The 19,383-nt window shown below is 57.6% G+C and overlaps 1 protein-coding gene across 2 annotated transcripts; it reads right to left on the bottom strand.

Annotated features, from left to right (window-relative positions):
• Positions 1-141: 141 nt before the first annotated feature.
• GRAP (GRB2 related adaptor protein) lies at positions 142-18,868 on the bottom strand. 2 transcript variants are annotated; one of them, XM_056135750.1, is made up of 5 exons: positions 18,772-18,868; positions 12,597-12,694; positions 10,048-10,170; positions 2,110-2,278; positions 465-651 (listed from the first exon to the last, which is right to left on the bottom strand). In XM_056135750.1, the coding sequence occupies exons 1-5, from the start codon at positions 18,847-18,849 to the stop codon at positions 466-468; spliced, it is 654 nt and encodes a 217-aa protein (XP_055991725.1). In that variant the 5' UTR covers positions 18,850-18,868; the 3' UTR covers position 465. The 2 variants fall into 2 exon arrangements, with proteins under 2 accessions (XP_055991727.1, XP_055991725.1); XM_056135752.1 differs by lacking the exon at positions 2,110-2,278 and having other exon boundaries at positions 142-651.
• Positions 18,869-19,383: the final 515 nt, after the last annotated feature.

Raw genomic sequence — 19,383 nt, forward strand, 5'->3', positions numbered from 1 at the left:
AGGAGCCTCCCTGCCCTTCCCCCGGGCCTCCGGATGCTCCCCGAGAATCTGTGAGGGGGCGGGGGGGGGGGCTGAATAACCCACACAGTGGGGCTGCGGAAGTCAGGGTGTCCCTTGAGTCTGCCCATTGAGTCCGGGGTCACAGGTGTTGCCCCTCAGCACTAAGCTCTCTCCCCAAGGGGCAGAGAGAGTGCAGGGGTGTTGGCAAGAACAGAGGCAGCCCAGTGGGTGCCCAGCCACGGGGTCCCGCCCCTGAGTCCTCCAGCTCTGGGTCGAGTGGAGCCCATGGCGGGTGAGTTTCCGGTGGAGGGAGGGTCCAGGTCAAAAGCAAGGAGGCTCCACAGGAAGCCCAAACCTCACACAGCTGGTGGGGCTCATCAGGGGAAGCTGTTGGGGTCACGTTCCAGTGTAGTGCTGACCAGCAGGGGTCCAGGTCTGCCTCTGGCCCCGGTGGCCGGCTGAGTGTCACAGTTGCACAGGATGGACGTAGCTGCGTGGGAAGAAGCCGAGGTGCCCGGCCAGCCGGCCGCGCCACCAGTGGGGGTCTGGGCGCTCCAGGACCTCGATGATGTCGCCACGGCGGAAGCTGAGCTGCGAGGGGTCCTGGGCTGAGAAGTCGAACTGGGCCTGGGCGAAGTGGGCCTGGGGTGGCTGCATGGAGGAGAGGAGTGGGCCTGAGGCCGCGGCCAGAGCAGGAGGGGTGCCACGGGTCCAGTCAACGACTGAGGCTACCACTGCTTCTCACAGGAGCCCCCTGTGTCCAGCAGGCCCGTGCCCACGTGGCACAGCTCTGTCTGGGCTTCCCGGCCGGGCCCCAGGGCAGAGTCAGGGTGGGGGGGGCCTCCTCGCCAGCCCCCTCAGTTCTCTGCCCATGGTCACGCTCCTTAACCCTGTAGGACCAGCCCCCAGGAACAAGCCTGGAGCCCACAGCTGGAGGAGCTCAGAGCTCTGGGTGCAACGGCCCCCCTGAGGTGTGGAGGTTTGGAGGGAGCCCTCATCCCTTAGAGCAGCTTACAGCTCTGAGGCTGGGCCCCCGGGCCCAGAAGTGCATCGAGGTTATCGGGCTGGGTCCTGTCCTTGGTGGACTCAGTCTCCCCCCAGTGAGCAGCTGCTGGACAGGAGCTTCTGCGGGCACGTCGCCCCGGCGCCTTGGCGACCAGGCTCGGTGAGATCTCCGCTCGCAGCCCCAGAGTCTTACCGGGCCGGCGATAGGATCGGCGGACGGCTATAATTAGCGGCTCTCTGCCCAGGAAGGAGGAGGCGGCATGGGTCCCAGGGACCGAGCCAGATCTGGAGTCACCCCATGGTGTGGGGGCCCCGGGGCAGAGGCCAGAGGGAGGTGCTGGGTGTGGGGAACCCCCAAACAGCCCCAGCTCCTGCTGGCTCTCATGCACTCCGGGCCAGGGCTGGCTCAGGCAGCAAGGTCAAGGGCATAGGGGGTGCTGGGAGAAGTATCCTCAGACAGAGAGACCCTGCCAGGCTAAGGAGGGTGAGTGTCCAAATGGGGGTCTTTGGAGGGGCCGCGCCAGGTCAGAGCTTGGCCTATGGCACACAAGGAAACTGAGGCGCAGCTGAAGGGTGACCTGACCCTAAAATCACATGCGACAGGTGGCAGGGTCAAGAAGCAGCGGGAGGGGGTGTCTGCACCCCACCCAGGCCTTGGTCAAGGCTGTGTCCCCCAAGCCCCTGGGCTGTGCCAGGGTCCTGACCTCCTCCAGTCCCATCCCTTGCGACACTCTTCTCTGGAGGAAAATAGCACATCGGGCCTAATAACCCCGCCGGCAGGTGTCGTCACCTAATGAGCGAGAGCTGCTGGCTCCAGCCCTGGATGAAAGGGCAGGCTGGCAAATTGCTGTTATTGTGAGGACAAGGGGCCGGTGGACCCTCCCTCTCACAGGCCAGCCGCACCCATGACCCCGCCCCCACCCAGACACCTCCCGCCCCCTCCCAGGTCCCCAGCTGTGCAGTAGGCATAGGGAGCCCAGGAGCAACTGCTGGTCAGGCATGGCCTTCAGACTCAGGACAGGCGGACTCGGTGGCTTGGTGGGGTCTGCACCCAACCCTGCCCTCCCTCTCGCGCCCTCCCACCTCTGTGCCCACCCCCTGTACCTTGATCAGGGGCTCCTCGTCTTGCAGGAAGATCTGTCGCTTCTTGGCAATACTAGTGGTGCGGTAGAAATCCACCAGCTCATTGAGGGAGTTGAACTTCTCCTCCCACAGGAAGTACTTCCCCGAGGCCTCGCGTAGCACCTTAAAGTGCTGGACCTGGTCCCCGTAGCTAGGACAGAGGCCAGGGAGCCTCAGAGGGGCCCATGGGGATGAGCCTCAGCCCGGTCCAGCCCCAGGCCCTCCTCACTCTCCTCCTCCAGAGAGACCTGGTGAGGTAGGTCCACCCGACTCCACCTCAGACCTGGTGGCCCACCCAGAGGGGGCGCAGGCCCTGGGCCAGGCCTTCCCTCTCCTTCAGAGGGAGTTGGGGGGCTGGGGCCACACCCGGTGGTGCTCAGGACTCAATCCTGGCTCGGGACTCAGGAATTAGTCCTGGTGGTGCTCAAGGGACCATGTTGGGTGCTGGGTATCGAACCCAGTCTGGCCACATGCAAGGCAAACGCCCTTCCCGCTGTGCTATCTTTCAGGCCCTTGGTTCACGGATTCCGAGTGTGCTTCTTAGAGCTCACTCCCAGCTGGGCGTGGCCGGGCTCTGAGGGCCTGGTGGTCCAGTGCCTGGGCCCTGTGCTGCTGGGGGCCTCCAATGTTCTGGGGAAACCATGCAGTGTCAGGGTCCAACTCAGGATACAGAGTACACCATTTCTTCAAGCTTGTTCTCATTTTTATCCCTAGCCCCTTATTCTCATTTCCCCCCTTTTTGTTTGTTTGTTTGCCACACCTGTCAGTCTCCAGGCCTTACTTCCGGCTCTGCACTCAGGGATCACCCCTGCAGTGCTCAGGAGACCATGTGGGTTGCTGGGGATTGAACCCTGGTGGACCACATGTACGGCAAGCGCTTTACCTGCGGTACTATCTCACTGGTCTCCCGTGTGCAGGACTGAGCTGCAAGATCAAGGCGTGTCAAGGTGGCCGGCCTCAGGGCTCATTGTGTGAGGAGCGGATCAGGGGTCCAGGCCACACAGAGCCTCTCTCTTTCCATTTCCAAATGCACCTCTTGGTCTTTACATACACAAGTTCATCCAATTTTCCCTTGAGCCAAATTCCTCCTCACGCGTCAAGGCCCAGGTGGAATGACCCATCCGCCCAGTGCGGCCTCAGACCCTACCCTCAGAGTCACAAGTTTTCTTGGGTGTCTTGGCTCCTCAGACCACCTCCCTGCTTGGAGAGGTGGACACTGGACAGGCAGCGATGCAGAGATCCTGAGAGTCTAGCCCAGCCAGAAGGGGCAGAACAAGGGCCCAGGCCTGAAGTGCCCCTGCGGGTAGCCTTAACCCTCTCCAGCGGCTCTGACCTGGGCTTCCTGTCCGGAACCAACCCCGGGGTCTCTCAGATGCAGCGAGTTGGGGACAGCTCAGCACTGGCCAGAGCAGGAGGGCCAGGAAGCGGCCCTGGCGGTGACCAGGTGGAGCCTGACTTCTCACAGTCGAGACAAAGCGCCTGTGTGCCGTCAGCATGCATTGTTCCCAGGTGACTAAGAGGCGTGTGTGGACGGCGAGGGACATGTGTGTGCCCATGTGCCTGGGTCAGAGGAGCAGCCCGGGCTGCCCGCCCCGTCTGGCCGCTGTGCGCAGCAGGCCCTGGAGCCCTGCTCTGGGCGCGGACATGAGGAGCTGGGAGGAGGGCCTGAGAGCGGGGCAGGAGGGAAGGTGCAGGCCAGGCTCGGAGTCCCGATGGCCCCCTTCTGAGGCGGAGTCTGTGGGGTTTGAAGCTTGCTGGAAGCTGTCTGCAAGTTTGTCCAGAGGCAAACGTTCCCTGATGGCACAAGGCCAGGCAGCAGAGGCCGGACAGTGGTGGAAGGGGTTAGGGACAGGGAACTCTAGGGGCTTCTCCGTCTGGAAACTGGCTTCATTCCGAGAGTTCAGCAGAAGGCGGGCCCTGTCCCTTTGCCCTGTCCTTTCTCCCTGTCTCTCCCAAGGTGCAGGCAGGGGGGCCACAGCGGGGCCACACCTGCCCCAGCACGACTGCCTGCTGCTGCGTGGGGCCGGGCGAAGCCTGCCTCCTGGGCCCCACCTGTCTGACGACCCTGTCCCCCGCCCCCCTGCGCTCACCCAGGACTTTCCCTTCTGCCTTCACCATCCTCCAGGCCTGCGTGGAGGCATCTGGGAGCCCCTTAATCCAGGAGGGGCCCCGGGAGCTCTCAGAGCCGACCTTTCCCCATGCCAGGAAACTCAGGACCCTCTGGGGAGTTGTGGGGAGACTCCAGCCCCGAGTGCTGGGCCAGAGGGCAGGGATGGGCACAATGCTGTGTGCCTGCGTATGTCTGTGTGTGACTGTGTGTGTGTGTGTGTCTGTGTGAGACCCTGTGTTTGACAGTGTATGTCTGTGTCTATCTCTGTGTGGGTCTGTGTGTCTGTGTATACATCTGTGAGTGTATGTGTATGTGTATGTGAGTGTATGTGTCTCTGTGTGTCTGTGTGTATGTCTGTGTGTGACTGTGTATCTGTCTTTGTGTCACTGTGTTTATGTGTGTCTGTGTGTGTTTGTGTGAGACCCTAAGTCTGACTGTATGTGATTCTGTGTGTCTCTGTGTGGGTCTGTGTGCCTATGTGTGAATGTATATGTGTGTACGTGTCTGTCTGTGTGTGTGTTTGTGTGTGATTGTGTGTGTTTGCGTGCATCTGTGTATGCCTGTGTGTGTGTCTCTGTGTGTGTCTCTGTGTGTGTGTGTCTATGTCTGAGTTTGCCTGTGTGAAACCCTGCCACTGACTGTGATTGTGTGTGTGTGTCTGTGTGTGTCTGTGTATGTGCCTGTGTGTGATTGCGTAGGTGTCTCTGTGTGCCTGTGTAGGTGCCTCTGTGTGCCTGTGTGTGTCTGTGAGTGTGTCTTTGTGTCTGTGTGCAGCCCGGTCTCCCTGTGTGTGCCATGTGTGTCTCCATCACGTCTATGGTGGCACGTGTCTCCTTCAGGCTCTGTGGGGTGTGTGTGGTGGCTCCTCTCTGAGAAGACATGGGTGTGTTTGTGTGCGACCCCAGACCCACCTCCCAGGGAGACGAGTGGCCAGGCCAGCCCTGGGCCCAGAAAAGCCCCAAGGACCAAGTTAGGCCGATTCGGAGCAGCTGGGCCCGCCTGGCAGGTTTTTCTGGCCTGGTGGTGGCAGCAGCAAGGGTGACAGTGGCAGCTAGAGAGGCTAAACGGGGCTGGGTGAGGTCAGGCTGGGACCCCCAGCAAGGGCCTGCCTGCTGTCTGTGGACCATCTCGGTAGACATGACCCTCCTAGAGCTTCAGTTTTCCCTTCTGTGAAATGGGGATGCAGCAGTCGTAAAACAGAACCAGATTTTCCATTGGTGACAGAGAAAGTGGGGGCTGGGAGACCAGGGGTGTCAGGCGCAGTCAGTGGACACCAGCTCAATAATTCCTTGCTGTGTGACCTTGAGCAAGTTACTGCACCTCTCTGAGCTTTGGTTTCCTTACCTGCAAATGAAGCTTTAGGGGCTTACTTCTTCCCTGTCTCTGCACGTAACTACTCTCTGCCTGCCTGAAACAGCACCCCATCTTTTCCCTGCATTACTTTCCCCAAAGCCTTAATCATCTAAACTTTTTTCCTCTGTGTGTCTGTGTGTGTGTGTGTTTATTGAGGTTGGGGGCCACACCCAGCTGTGCTCAGGGCTTACTCCTGGCACATGCAGTGCTGGAGACCAATCTGGAGTCGGCGACATGCCAGGCAAGTGCCTTGGCTCCTGGGTCATTTCTCCCGCCTTTCTTGTTTGATTTTGTTTGCTTTTGGTGGTGCTGGGGATCAAGTCCAGGGCTTCACACACTTAAGGCAAGTGTTCTACCGGGAGCTTCGTCTGTCCCTGGCCCTTCATCTTCTAAGACTTAATATAATTTACTAACAATGTGTTGTCAGGCACCCCAGGAAAAGTGAAACTCTTGAAGTGCCTGGAGATGGCTCTGGCCCTGCGCCTGCCCGGACGCTGTAAGGCCTCCTGTCTGCACCTGGCACTGCCCACGGTGCTGAGCACGGCGCTGGCGACTCTGCTGTCTGGGACCTGCACCACCAGCAAGTTCCTGACATACACCAGGCGTGTGCTAGCTCTGCCACGGAAGGGGACACGTGCACTCACAGGGTCAGGAAGTGCAACTGGGAGCATACATGTGGGCACCGCAGGGCTGAGGAGCACCATACAGGACCCGGGCAGGAGCCTCAACTCAGCACCCAGCTGGCCACACATCAAGAGAGGGACCGCACAGGGGCCGTGGAGACACAGCAGGGAGGGCACTCGCCTTGCATGGGGCAGACCCACGTTCAATCCCTGGCACCACATATGGTTCCCTAAGCGCACCAGAAGTGATCCCTGAGCACAAAACCAGGAGTAAACCAGGAGCACTGCCAGGTATAACAAAATCAAAACAGGAGAAAACAAAAAAAAGCAGGTGCAGATGGTGGTGGGGGGGTGGGGGGAGCGTTGGGGACAAAATGAACTCCTAAAGGACAAGGGGCTCTGTGCTATTTTCAACTCCCCAGACCCCAGGACAAGCCCTGGCGAACAATCAGTGCCAGGACTGAGGGTTGCACCAGGAACCCTAGGGCGGCCCCTGGTCTGAATGGAAGCAAACATTTGGTTTGGGAGTTCACTGTCATTTACGAGGGGAGTCTCGCAAAGCCTGGACAGGGCCAAAGCTACAGAGCAGATTGCATCTCAAACCTTGGCTCCCAGCCCGCGGGCCGCCAGCTCCCATGAACTTCTGGAGGAAGAGGGGAGCAGCCCTTTGTAAACTCATAAAGGACAGCCAGCCGTGGTCACTATCTCTGCGTGAGGCAGGACCGGCCCATTAACCCCACCTCTGACAACTTTATGGGGCTTGCCATGGGCGTGAGGGGATGCCACGCGTCGTGGTCAGAGGCCCCAAGAATCAAGCCAGTGAGGGCGGAAGTGCACTCACGCTGCTCTGCGGCAGCTGGCCCGCGGCTCTGAGCCTGGTGGTGTGCCCACAGCGCAGCTGAGAGAGAGCTGGTGACCGCCACAGCCGGTCCCGGAAACGTTGGGTGGGAACCAGATTCTTTGCTAGCCTGCCACTGCCCTCTCTGATACCCCAGATCCAAGAGAAAGGAGGTCCCTAAGCTCCTCCCTCTGAGCACGGTTAGGTCCCTGAAGGTTTCCTTGAATGCTAATTACTCTGGTATTTACTGAACACTTTCTGCATGCCAGGCCTCCTGCTGACCACTCACACAGAAGCTCTTTTTATAATCCAGAACAAGGTGACTTGCTTGGGGCTAAAGAGCTAGCAGGCGGCAGAGCCAAGATTCTTTTTCAGAAGCTCACATTTCTAGCCACACAGTTTCTTTTTTCTTAAAAAATGTTAAAAAAAAAGCTAAGTTTCCTCCTCCTGTCCCTGCTGATGGTCCTTCAAGGACCCTGAAGGACCCCAAGAAATATGATGGATCTGGAGAGGAACAAACAGGACACGTGGAACAGGTGGGGAGACACGGAGGGTGAAGGGCGCCACCTGGTGGAACAGTGCCAAAACCGCAGCTAGAGGACCGCGAAGCGTTCTTCCCCTGGGGAACTGGGCCAGGAGGTCTTGCAGGGGGCACATGCCAGGGTTTTTCTGAGGGAGGTTTCCAGAACAATATCCGAGCTTCCGCACAGCTCAAAAACTGTTCTCCAGGGGCTGGGCAGAGCACATGCCTAGTATGCATGAGGCCAATCCCTGATTCTACATGGATGGCCACCTGAGTACGGCCATGTGGCTCCTGGTGGCCCCCTGCCCCCCTGAGCGGCACTGCATCGCCAGGATGGAGCACAGAACTGTCAGTTCACACCACCAGCTTGAGCATGAGTTGTGCTGGAAGTGACCCTGGGCTCCCTGAACCTTATAGGAAAGAAAGAAGACAAAGACCCAGTCCCAGTACTGCTCAGTGCCAGCCCCACCCCTCAGACTGCACCCAGGTGCTACTGGGCAGAGGCCACCCAGTTCCAGCTCAGGAGTCTCCTTCATTGTGGGATCTATCCACTGCCATCAAATTTTTTAAATCTTTATTTATTTGTTTTGGGGCTGGAGCGATAGCACAGCGGGTAGGGCGTTTGCCTTGCACGCGGCCGACTCGGGTTTGATTCCTCTGTTCCTCTCAGAGAGCCTGGCAAGCTATCAAGAGTATCATCCCGCCCGCAAGGCAGAGCCTAGCAAGCTCCCTGTGGCGTATTCGATATGCCAAAAACAGTAGCAACAAGTCTCACAATGGAGATGTTACTGGTGCCCGATCGAGCAAATCGATGAACAACGGGAGGACAGTGCTACAGTTGGTTGTGGGACCACATCATGGTGCTCCAGGCTCACTCCTGGCAGTGAGTGACCTCATGGGATGCGGGGATCAAATCAGGGTCTGCCGTGCCCCGTAACCCCCTGTCTATCTCTCCACTCACCCCTCATGGAGAACCCTGGGTCAGCCAAGTCTGCTTCCCCACAGCCCTTCTTGGGCGGGACCCCTGGCTCTGCCTGTTCTGGGGTTCACACGGTGCAGAGTTGAGATGTTTGCATGAACCCGAGTCTGCACCCGGGGAGCTGCGATGACTCGAGCTCCCAGCAGAGGGCAGTGTGCAGAAGCACCACCTTGGCCGTGCAGGCGCAGCGATTCCTTAGGCCTGGGCTTGTCTGGGGAAGGGCGGGCCTCCCCTCAGCTCAGGCTCCAGAACCACCCAGTGACTTCGCTGGGTCTCCTGCTTTGCTAGGTGACCTTGGACTGCGGGGAGCCCCGAGCCAGACAAGCCCGCCTGGCAGGCGCCATTCCCAGGAGGTGACCAGGCCCCAGCGCTTGGAAAGCCGCCCACATCCTGCTTTTGCAGGGAGCAGGGTGGTGGGGGCTGGGCCGTGTGCATGGTTGGGGCGGGGGTGGGGAGTGGGGGGGCGAGACTGTCCCATGGAGGGGAGTCAGCCCGCCAACACTCCGGCTGACAGTGCTCCCATTTTTCAGAGAGGAAATTGGAGCCTCTCTCGCTCGCTAGGGATCACGGGCTGCTCCTGGGGAGATGAACAAGGCACAGTTCTGCCCAGGGTGGGGTGTGGCAGGAGTGCTGGCCCCTCAGGGTGCTGGATCCCTTTACCCCTCCTCCTAGCAGCCCCCCATTCCCAGGGGAGTGCGCCTCGCATGGTCCAGGGGCTGCGCCAGTCCGGCCACCCCAGCACTGGGCACTGCGGCCCCTGGTAACTGGGAAAGGTCAGCCCGAGCTGCTGTCCAGGTCTCTGCCTCCTGGTGTCCTCACCCCTTGGCCACCTGTGTGTCCTGGCACCAGCCTGTTCCAGGGTCGTCGCCTACTGCTGCCCGCCTGGCCGTTTGGGATAGGTCAGCAGGCCAGACGGTCCCGTTTTGACCAGCCCACTTCAATGCCAGGCATCTAGCCGCTCTTTGCCCAGCTGGAGAGATGGCACAGACACTAACACACTTGCTTGCATGTGGCTGCGGCCATGGCATGGTTTGACTCTCCACCACCTAAGGTGCCCCAAGCACAGAGCCAGTAGAGGCCTCAGAGCGGGTACAGATGGCGCCTCCCCCACTTGTTCCTTGTAATAAGCCCTTCACCACAATTGGAAACGGGCACAGAGAGACTAAGTGACTTGCCCAAGGTCACACAGTTCTGAGGGGCTGCCCTCAGGATCTGTCCATTCCACTGCACCACCAGGGTACGACGGGCCTGCTCAAGCCACAGACACGGTCTTGGGTGCCCCGACACTCCCCACCCACAGAACCCCAGCATCTGGGTGGTGGCCTCTTCTCCCCACCCACAGAACCCCAGCATCTGGGTGGTGACAGGTGTCAGGTACTGTGCAGGGCATCTGGGGCCTGGCTCTTCCCTGCTCTGGGCTGTGTCCGCCTGAGTGCGGGTCCTCTGCACACCTGCCCCTCCCTCCATGCCCTCGCCCCCTGGATTAGAACTCACTTCACAGAGACCGAGAACTCCCCCGGCGCGCTCTCGCTCTCCCGGATCAGGAAGGCTCCCAGGCGGTTCCGCTTCATCAGGGTGTCCTCGGCCAGCTGGCGGGAGATGCGCCCCGAGTACCAGCTGTGGAAAGGGGTCTGAGCGTGGGCCTGCTGGGGCCAGCCCCAGGGACCGAGGCCTCGCTGGGCACGGTGGGACGGAGCAGTGCCCTCCTGCAGGGGCACGGACACGAGGTGCTGCTGGCGGGACCCCCCACCTCTGCCCAGGACTCAGGCTCGGCCTGGCCGAATGGGTAGACTGAGGCTCGGTGAGGCCGTGGCGAGGGTGATAGGGCTCCCCCAGCAAGTGTCTCTAAGTGCGGGTAGCGGGGGACGTCCCTGTGTCTCAGGGGGCCGGGTTCTGCCCAGCCTCCACCCTGTGCCAGACCCCCCTGCCCGCACGGTGCCTGGGCCGGGAACCTCTGACCGGAAGGAGCAGCGGACAGAGAGTGCCCGCAGCACCCCACGGTCACTGCCGGAGCGGGCGGGCAGCGTAGCCAGGCCTGGGGATCTGCACGCTCGGGCATAAGATGGACGCTCCAGCCCAGAGCTGGGACTGGAGGCAGGCAGGGCGTGGGTGCAGGTGCAGGGCCCTGGGGTGTTTCCTGGAAGCGGGGGTCTCCGAAGAACCCAGAGCCGCTGAGGGCGGGTGGGCCCCACAGACTGCAGCTGCCCCCTGGGTGCCCGTCCTGTCCGGTGCCCCGAACCAGGCTTCCCCGCCAGCCCCACGCGGCCTTCACCACGCCCGTACTCCTGCTGTGCCTAGTGAGGGGCAGTCCCGGGAAGGTGGCACAGAAGCTCAGACTCCCATGGGGTCCCAGGGGAGCCGGGCAGAGCCCACCTGCATTCTCCTGTGCACTCTGCTCAGCTCTCCCTCCCCACCCGCACCCCTGCACCCCTGCCTGCCCCTCTCAGAGTTGCTGCCACCCCACCCCCACCCCACAGCTTCTGCTCTGACTTTAGGCCCTTCCTCGGCCACTTCCACCTGGTCAGCAGGTGGGCTGAGGCTGGTGGTGAGGTCACTAGGTCTGTGGGGGCCACAGTGGGGCTCTGCTGGCATGGGGTTGAGGGCAGTTACGAAGACTGACCTCGACTCCCCCCTCACACCCCTGAGGTGGGGCTGAGTGGCCTGTGCCGGGGAGGCTGTCGGGCTCCAGAGGCTGATGTCTGCACCCAACTGCCCTGAGACCACTGCCAGCAGTAGGTGCCTGACCCAGGCCCTCCTCCTTGGGCTCAGCAGCCACTGACCAGATATTCTGGCTTTGCAGGCCCGTTTCAGAAGCTCAGCCCTGGCCTGTGTGCAGGGGCGGTGGCCCTTGCCCATCAGATATCTGGCCCGGATCGTGCATCTTCTCTCTCCTCACATCCCCTTTGAGGACACTCTTGGCCAAAGGCCACACCCCTCTATCCAATGCACCCCTGTCCAGAGGGACATGCAGGGTCAGGACCCTGGGGTGGGGGCAGGTTGGCTACAGGAACCCCCTGGGAAGGGACCTTGCCTGGCACAGGAAGTGGCGGTGGTGGCGGCTTTGGAAACCACTCGAAGAGGAAATACCCCCCAGGCCCTGCCAGCCCCACCTCCCTTCTCTCTATGCTGCCAGGAGGGCTCAAAGCCCGTCCCTCCAGTCTGCTGGCCTGTCCCCTGCGTCCCCATCTGATGGAGCCTCTTCCCTACTCAGACTACCCTGGACCTAGCATCTGAGCCTCCCACTGCCATAGGCTCTTGGCTCACCTTGGCCCCTCTTCCAGGATGCCATTCTCATTTGCTGCTTAGCTAACTCCTACACATGCTTCAAAGCTTCATACCTTGCCACCTCTTCTGAGAAGCCCTCCCAGTTCATCATCTCACTCCTGTCTAGTTTATTCTCTGTCTCTGCCCCAGGGCAGGCTGCTTTGACCCCAGCATTGTACGCTTGTGCTCCCAGCATCACCCAGCCTGCCCCTGGGGCTGTGGCCAGCCTCTGGTGAATGATTGCTTAGGGACTATCTTGTTTATCATTTCCAGTCTGTCTGCTCGGTTTCCTCATTTCTCGGGCACCCTGTCCCTGACTCTGCTCAGCCAGTATCCACTCTCCCCTGCGGCCCTCAGACAAGGCCTGCTTCCTGTCCACCCCTCCACAGACTCCCGGTTTCCTCCCTCGCACCCCCTTCTCATACAGCACTGAGCCAGACTCTTATTCTCTTGGTTTTCAGAAATGAAAAATGAGAAGTAGAAGATGCAGGGCCTGCCAGAGGCCACATGGCAGCCTCCCCAGCACCCCACACCCAGCCTCTGTGCCCTCTGCCTTCTACCCTGCCACCACATCAGGCAAGTTCTCACATTTCCACCCCCTGGTCCTGGTGGGGCCCAGTGGGATGGATCCTGGGAGCACCCTGCCTTGCGAGAGCTTGTTCCACTCTACAGTCCCAAGTTGGTCTCTAAGCAATCATTCACCAAAAGCTCGATGGGGGGGGGGGGGGGCACCGAGCTGGGGGGAGGCGGGGGCATCTTGAGGACTCAAGGTCACTCACGGGTGTGGCTTGACCCGGATGTAGTTCTTTGGAATAAATCCCTCAGCACCCCGGAGCTCAGCCTTGTACCAGTTCTGATCGTCTTCCATGTTCAAGATCTGTGGGTGGGAGAGATAGGCCACGAGTCACCAGGAGCTGTCACCTGCTGAGACCCTGCCCCAGGGCCCTGGGCTGGGGGTACACCAGCACCAGCCATGGGGTTATTTCTCAGAGGAGGGCTGGGGTCGGGTGGATGGGGCTGAGCCCCTGAGAGGGGGCTCCTCTCCCTCCCCCCCCCGCCCCCGCACACCATGTGCTGAGCCGGCAGAGAAGGTCTGAGAGGCCCTGGGGTAGGCGGGAAGCCACAGCAGAGCTCAGCACCTGAGGTGTTGCTGGTGTGCGGACAGTCATCACTCCTCATAGTCCTAAGGCAAGGTCATTCGGGATGTGTTGGGGGTGGAGGGGGTGCCCTTGGGGTGCTCAGGTCACAGACTCCGCTCCCAGGGCTGAGAGGATCTGCTGCAGGTGGGCAGTGAGCACGAGCTCCCCTTTCCCTCCCCTTGATTCTCACGCCCAGGCTCTCAGAGCTCCATCCCAGGAGAACAGATTAGGGACAGCGAAGGGGCTGGAACCACACAGCAGAGAGCAGCCAAGCGTGGGGCGGGGGGCGAGGCTCCCTGGGGGACCTTGGACACCGAATTTTATCCCCACCTCACTTTGTGTCTGGAAAGGGGCCCTCTCCTGTCAGCCCTGGGCAGGTTGTGACGGGACACCCCCAGGTAGGGCTGGCCTGCGGCAGCCAATGTGGACTCAGATGCTAGATTTGCAGGAGGAGCTGGAATTCGCTCTCTCAGCCCAGGCTTGAGGTCCTATTCCTGACCCCAAAGGTGAAGTCAGCAAGAGCAAACAGCTTATATAGAAAAAATTTTTTTCTCTTTTTGGGTCACACCCAGTGATGCTCAGGGGTTACTCCTAGCTTTGCACTCAGGAATTACTCCTGGCGGTGCTCAGGGGACCATATGGGATGCTGGGAATCAAAACCGGGTCGGCCGCAAACAAGGCAAACGCCCTACCCGCTGTGCTATCACTCCAGCCCTTTATATAGAAATTTTTTTGCTGCAAACAAAGCAGAAATTTGGAGCCGGGGATATAGCTCGGTGCATTTACTTTGCATGTAGTATTGTAGCACTGTCCTGGTAGCACTGTCCTCCCGTTGTTCATCGATTTGCTCGAGCGGACCCAGCAATGTCTCCATTGTGAGACTTGTTGTTACTGTATTTGGTATATCCAATATATCACGGGTGGCTTGCCAGGCTTTGCCGTGCGGGCAAGATACTCTCAGTTGCTTGCCAGGATCTCCGAGAGGGGCGGAGGAATTGAACCCAGGTTGGCCGGGCTGACCGAATGCAAGGCAAACGCCCTACCACTGTGCTACTTTGCATGTACCACTCAAAAAATAACATAACAGAAATGTATAATTCCCCCAGCATGATGAGAAAATTCAGGCCTGTAGGCCACCCTCCACAAACACAGATTGAATCCAGATCCTTGCTGTCTGGGGCTCTCGGTACTCTCTCTTGGACTGTTGCTATGGTTTTATCCTCGGCTTCCCTGTCTGTGAAATGGGCACATTTGGCACCTACACTGCATGTGGTCCAACCGGGCGGACTAAAATTCCTCATAAATCAGAGACAGTAAGGTGTTCAGCGTAACCCCAGCTTGGCTTTGCTTTCCTGTGGTCTCTGCTTCACAGGCCCAGAAATATTCTTGTGGGTCCCCCAGAGGGAATACACAGTATTTGCACTGACGCCCTCCCTAAGGGGAGAGACCAGCTCCTTCCTGGTGAAACACAGTCCTGGGCTATCCCTGAGACCGTCCCCAGCACGTCCTCCAGCCAGGGTCCTCTTGGACCTCACTGTTCCCTGGGAGCCACCCCTGGAGCTCACAGTCAGTGGGCAGGGGCGGCCCAGGGACGTAGAAGGAAACAAAGGATGGTTGCGGTCTCACCTAGTGCTGAGTGCTCAGGAAGACAAACATGAGTCACGGGCGGGGAGATTAAACATCATTAAAATGTCTGCTTAGGTAGGGCCTAAAGCAACCAACAGATGGAGGAGATCCTATCAGAATCTCAGTGCAGTTTTCTTTTCTTTTCCTTTCTCCCCATTGGTGTTTTGGACATAAGCAGCAGTGCACAGGCTACTCTCGGCTCTGGGAGAGTGATGCTCCCGCTGGAGCTTGGGGACCAGGGGATGTGGTGCAGGCTGGAACCTGGGCCTCTGCATGCAGAACGCAGACCCTGTCTGTTGAGCAAGCTCTCCACCCCCACGCATTTTTCCAAGGAAATAAATAGAACAAACAATTCTAAAAAAAATTATGGAACCCAAAAGACCCCCAGAAGCCCAAGAAATTCTGAGATTTAAAAAGAAAAATGAAGGGGCTGGAGCGATAACACAATGGGTAGAGCGTTTGCCTTGCACGCGGCCAACCCGGGTTCGATTCCCAGCATCCCATATGGTCCTTTGAGAACTTCCAGGAGTAATTCCTGAGTGCAGAGCTAGGGGTAACTCCTGTGCATTGCTGGGTGTGACCCAAAAAGCAAAAAAAAAAAAAAGAAGAAGAAAAATGAAGACATCAGACTCTCTGGCTGAGGCTGTAACAAAACAACAGTAATTAAAACTTTAATATTAATTATGCTGGGCAGAAGCAATAGTACAGTGGGTAAGCCTTACCACACACAAATGGCCCCCAGACACGTGAAAAAAAAAAAGATCAACATAACTTATTAAGAAAATGCAAATCAAAACCACAATGAGATGTTACCTCAACCAGCCTACATCAAAAAGACCAGAAGCACCGACTGGAGTGACTCTAAAACCAAAAGTCAAGAAAAGAGAGAAAGGAGGGAAGGAAGGAAGAAAGAAAGAAAGAAAGAAAGAAAGAAAGCTAGAAACAGCGAGGATTGATAAAGATGGGAAGAAAATGGAACACAGAAACTCAGGTTCTGTGGTGGGGAATCAAATCAGCACAACTGCTCTAGAAATGGCCTGAAGCGACCTCTAATAAAGAAAACTATCTACTAACATCACAGTACCATTGATACCTCTCCCAGGCATTTACCCATATGAAGCACACGAAAACTGTAAGTTGAAAAAATATTTATGCCTGTGGCATTATTCACAACAGCCAGAACATGGACTCAATCAAAACGCCCATCCACAGATGACTGGGTAAAGCACCACACACAGCAGCACCCAAGGGAACATAGGACCATTAGACTTTCAGGACCAAATGGATCTCAACTTCTGCTGAGTGAAATTACTAAGGAAGTGAAAGACAATTAGCAGAGATCCACATGGAATATAAATAACTAAGGCAAATGAGCTGCAAAAAGACTAACAAAACTCCCTCATAGATTCAGTGAAAACTGTGGTGCTTTGAAGACGGAAAAGGAAGTAGGGGTGGGAGGAACGGGGACAGGGTGGGGGGGAGGGTCTTTTTGGTGACTCAAGGGCACTGGGACTTCGTTAGTGGGTACTGTGTGTCCTGTTCGCAGACAGAGGGTACTGAGATACTGGGTTCTGTGTGTCCTATACACATGTATATGGAAACCATTCTATTCTTTAAATTCTATTAGGAATAGAATAAATTTCACTGATAAATCAGTGAAAACAAAACACCAAAATAAAAATAAAAACCAACTCATCAGAATGGCACGAATGGAAGATGGTTAATGGAATGAAGATGTTTAATGTCCAGAAACTCAGGAATCGTGACGAATGACACCTTAAGGCAACATGTGAAGGAAATTGAATTACAGGCTACTCTCCAAGCCCGTGCTCGCCCTTGAACATGAATCTCACTTGCTTGTCTTGATACTTCGTTGCTTGCCAATTTCCAGCCCAGAGAAGCCTGTGTTCTCTCTTAAAATTTACTTCTCCCTCTCTATTACCTCACATCTTCCTAATAAGTTTCAATAAAAACTTTCTTCCTTCACCAAAAATATAAAAAATAAAATAAAAAGAAAGAAAGAAATCAAATTAACACAAATGCTCTGAATTTGGGCTAATAAAGATCCATCAGTGCCGCTGCCTTGGTCACACATGTCGGGTGTGAATGGCATTCCCAGACGCAGGAGCTGAGGTTCCCCTGGCAGGTTTGGTGTCTTGGGATGAGCTGAGTGGAGGGGCTCTGTCTGCAGGTGTGCCCCTGTGTTCTGCTTTCTGCCACTGGGTGCTGTGAGCACTGCCCACAGGGCTGGAAAGATAGCCCAGTGGGAAGGCACCTGCCTTGCATGGATCCAACCCTGGTTCCATCTCCAGAACACCATACAGTCCCTGAACACCCCCAGGGATGATCCCTGGGCCAGAGCCAGAAGTAAGCCTGGAGCACTGGTTGTTGGGTGTGGCCCAACAAATGGGAAAAAAAGAGAAAAGTTTCTCATCCCTAGAAAAAAAAACTCTACCTATGGTGAAGCATAGTAGTTAAACTTTGTGGAGATCACTCCAATACAGACATATATTGCATCATTATGGCGCATACCTAAAGCAAATACATGGCTGTTTGTCCATTGTAGCACAATAAAACGGGAATACAGCCCCATACGTATGGCATGGGGGAGGAGGACGCTCCATCCCCCCCCACCTGACATCTCTCCCTCACTCCTGAGTCTGGTAGGTCTGCTCCTTGGGGACAGGTACCAGTCTCATTGGGAGAAAGGGTGGCTCAATTTCAGCTGATATTTTGTTTTGTTTTGGGTGCCACATCCTGTGGTGCTCAGAGATTACTCCTGGCTCTGTGCTCAAGGATTGCTCCTGACAGGCTCAGGGGACCCTGTGGGGTGGGCCGTGTGCAAGGCTAGGCCCCTAGTCGATACTAGAGCCCCCGCCTCTGCTGACATTGTAATCCTCTCTCCTTCCTTTTTCCCAAGCTGTCCCATGTGCCTATGCTAGGTGCCAGACTCTGGTGTTCTGGGGCCCCAGGGTGCCTTAGCAGCACCCCCTTCTCAGACTCCACCTGAGATGTGAGCACTAGAACACAAGCCCAAGAGGTTAGGGGACAGGAGGGAGCATGGGTGCGGCTGGCAGGCTGAGTGTAGGATTCTCAACTGTAACATGACTTCAAGAGCAATATACTACAATTAAAAAATAATAATAATGTAGGACCAGAGCAGAGCAGAGCAGATAGGGTGCTTGCCTTGCACACTGCCAACCCAGGCTTGACCCCCTGGCATTCAGGTCAAATGTGTCTTTAAATCATGATAGTCACGTCCTTTCTCGGTGCCTCCCCCTAGTCACTGTGTAATGGGGGTGCTTGTTCTCCCCAAACTGGGGTCCTGGCAACAATGGGGTGACAGCACATGGCCATGCAGACCTTTCCTCCTGCAGTGCTGGGGACGGAATCCAGGGCCTCACATACGCGAGGCAAGTGCTCCCCCCTCCCTGCCTAGCCGCCTCCCCACGCTGTCTGGACCCTTCTTTTGTGCCACTAGGGGCCAAAGACAAAGGTCCAGGACTCAGAGGAGGGACAGTCCATTCAATGGCCACCCAGTGCAGGGATGGGGCTCCCTGCATAACCCAGGGCTCCAGGGCTCAGTCTTGGCGAGCTTCTCCTGACTCGGGCCCCTGAACTCTGCTTTCGCATGACGCTGTAGTCAAAGACTGTTCTGGAGAGAGACCCCCACAGCCCCACCTGCCTGGGCCACTTTGGACAACAGTGATAGCTGCCACACAGGGTGCAGAACAGGGGTAAGCCACAGAACTCCGCTGGCCTTTCCTCCACACAGAAGCTCATCTGAGTCACAGTTCCACCCGTGACAACAGGCTGGCATGTCCTTCCTCTTTTCCTGAGACTTTCCCTCTACCTCCTCTTCTCCCCCTCCTCCTTTTCTCTCTCTCCTGTTCCTCCTCCTCTCTCTCCAGTTGTCCTGGGAAAGCACCTGTGGACCCCCTATTCCTGCCAGGCATTACACGAACATCTCATTGGACCTCACCAGTGGCCCCTGAAAGGGCACTTTCATTCTCTCGTTTGCTCCGTGGGAAACAGGCTTTTCCAGGAGCCGTGACCTGTCCAGGTCAACTCCCTCACAGCTGGGCAGGCAGGGACTGTCTCCCAGTGGGGACCCTCAGGGCTGCCATGAGTCCCTGGCTCTTAGGCCCCTCCCTTCCCATAGGAAGTCGGTGGGGCCCAACCATCCTACCTTGAGTGTGTCCCCCTTGTTGAAAGCCAGCTCGTCACTCTCGGTGGCCTGGAAGCTGTACAAGGCCACAGACTCCATGCCGCCTCGCGAACCGGCAGCTGGGCTCTGACAGACCAGGCAGCTTCCTGCTTCCTCTGCACTCGCTCTGCTCGCTCGCTCACTGGGGACTGTCTTCCTTTGTTTTCAAAGCCTGTTTGTTCTTTTGAAGCGAAGACTGAAACTGCCCCCGACAGGGAAGAAACAGGAAGCTGAGCTCTGTCAGAGCAGGCAGGGCGGGAGTCCCCGGGCGGCCCTGCCGGGGGCCTGTCTCGTACCCCATACAGGTCTTTCAGGCCGAGTGTCCCAAGGGGTGAGACTGCCAAACCTGCCCATCAGCAGAGGGCATCTCCTGGTCCCAGCCACCCCCACTGTGCCAGCGCATCCTGCCTATAGGTTCTGACTCCCATGCCCCCCAGGCTCTCCCTGCCCCGACTAGCCTTGGACTCGGGCTAGTTGTCCTGGGAAAGCACCTGTGGACCCCCTATTCTTGCCAGGTGCTACACGAATATCTCACTGGACCTCGCCAGTGGCCCCAGAAAGGGAGCTTTTATTCTCTCATTTGCTCCGTGGGAA

The sequence above is a fragment of the Sorex fumeus genome, unplaced genomic scaffold (genome assembly GCF_029834395.1).
Source record: "Sorex fumeus unplaced genomic scaffold, SorFum_2.1 ptg000122l, whole genome shotgun sequence".
Lineage (NCBI taxonomy): Eukaryota > Metazoa > Chordata > Mammalia > Eulipotyphla > Soricidae > Sorex > Sorex fumeus.

What these genes read in the sequence shown, in the direction of transcription:
- GRAP (XM_056135750.1), bottom strand. Translation starts at nt 18,849, where the DNA reads ATGGAGTCTGTGGCCTTGTACAGCTTCCAGGCCACCGAGAGTGACGAG. An exon ending in ACAAGGGGGACACACTCAAG is followed by an intron (nt 12,695 to 18,771) that starts GTAGGATGGTTG and finishes TCCCACCCACAG; the next exon opens with ATCTTGAACATGGAAGACGA. An exon ending in ACGAGGAGCCCCTGATCAAG is followed by an intron (nt 652 to 2,109) that starts GTACAGGGGGTG and finishes TCCTCCATGCAG; the next exon opens with CCACCCCAGGCCCACTTCGC.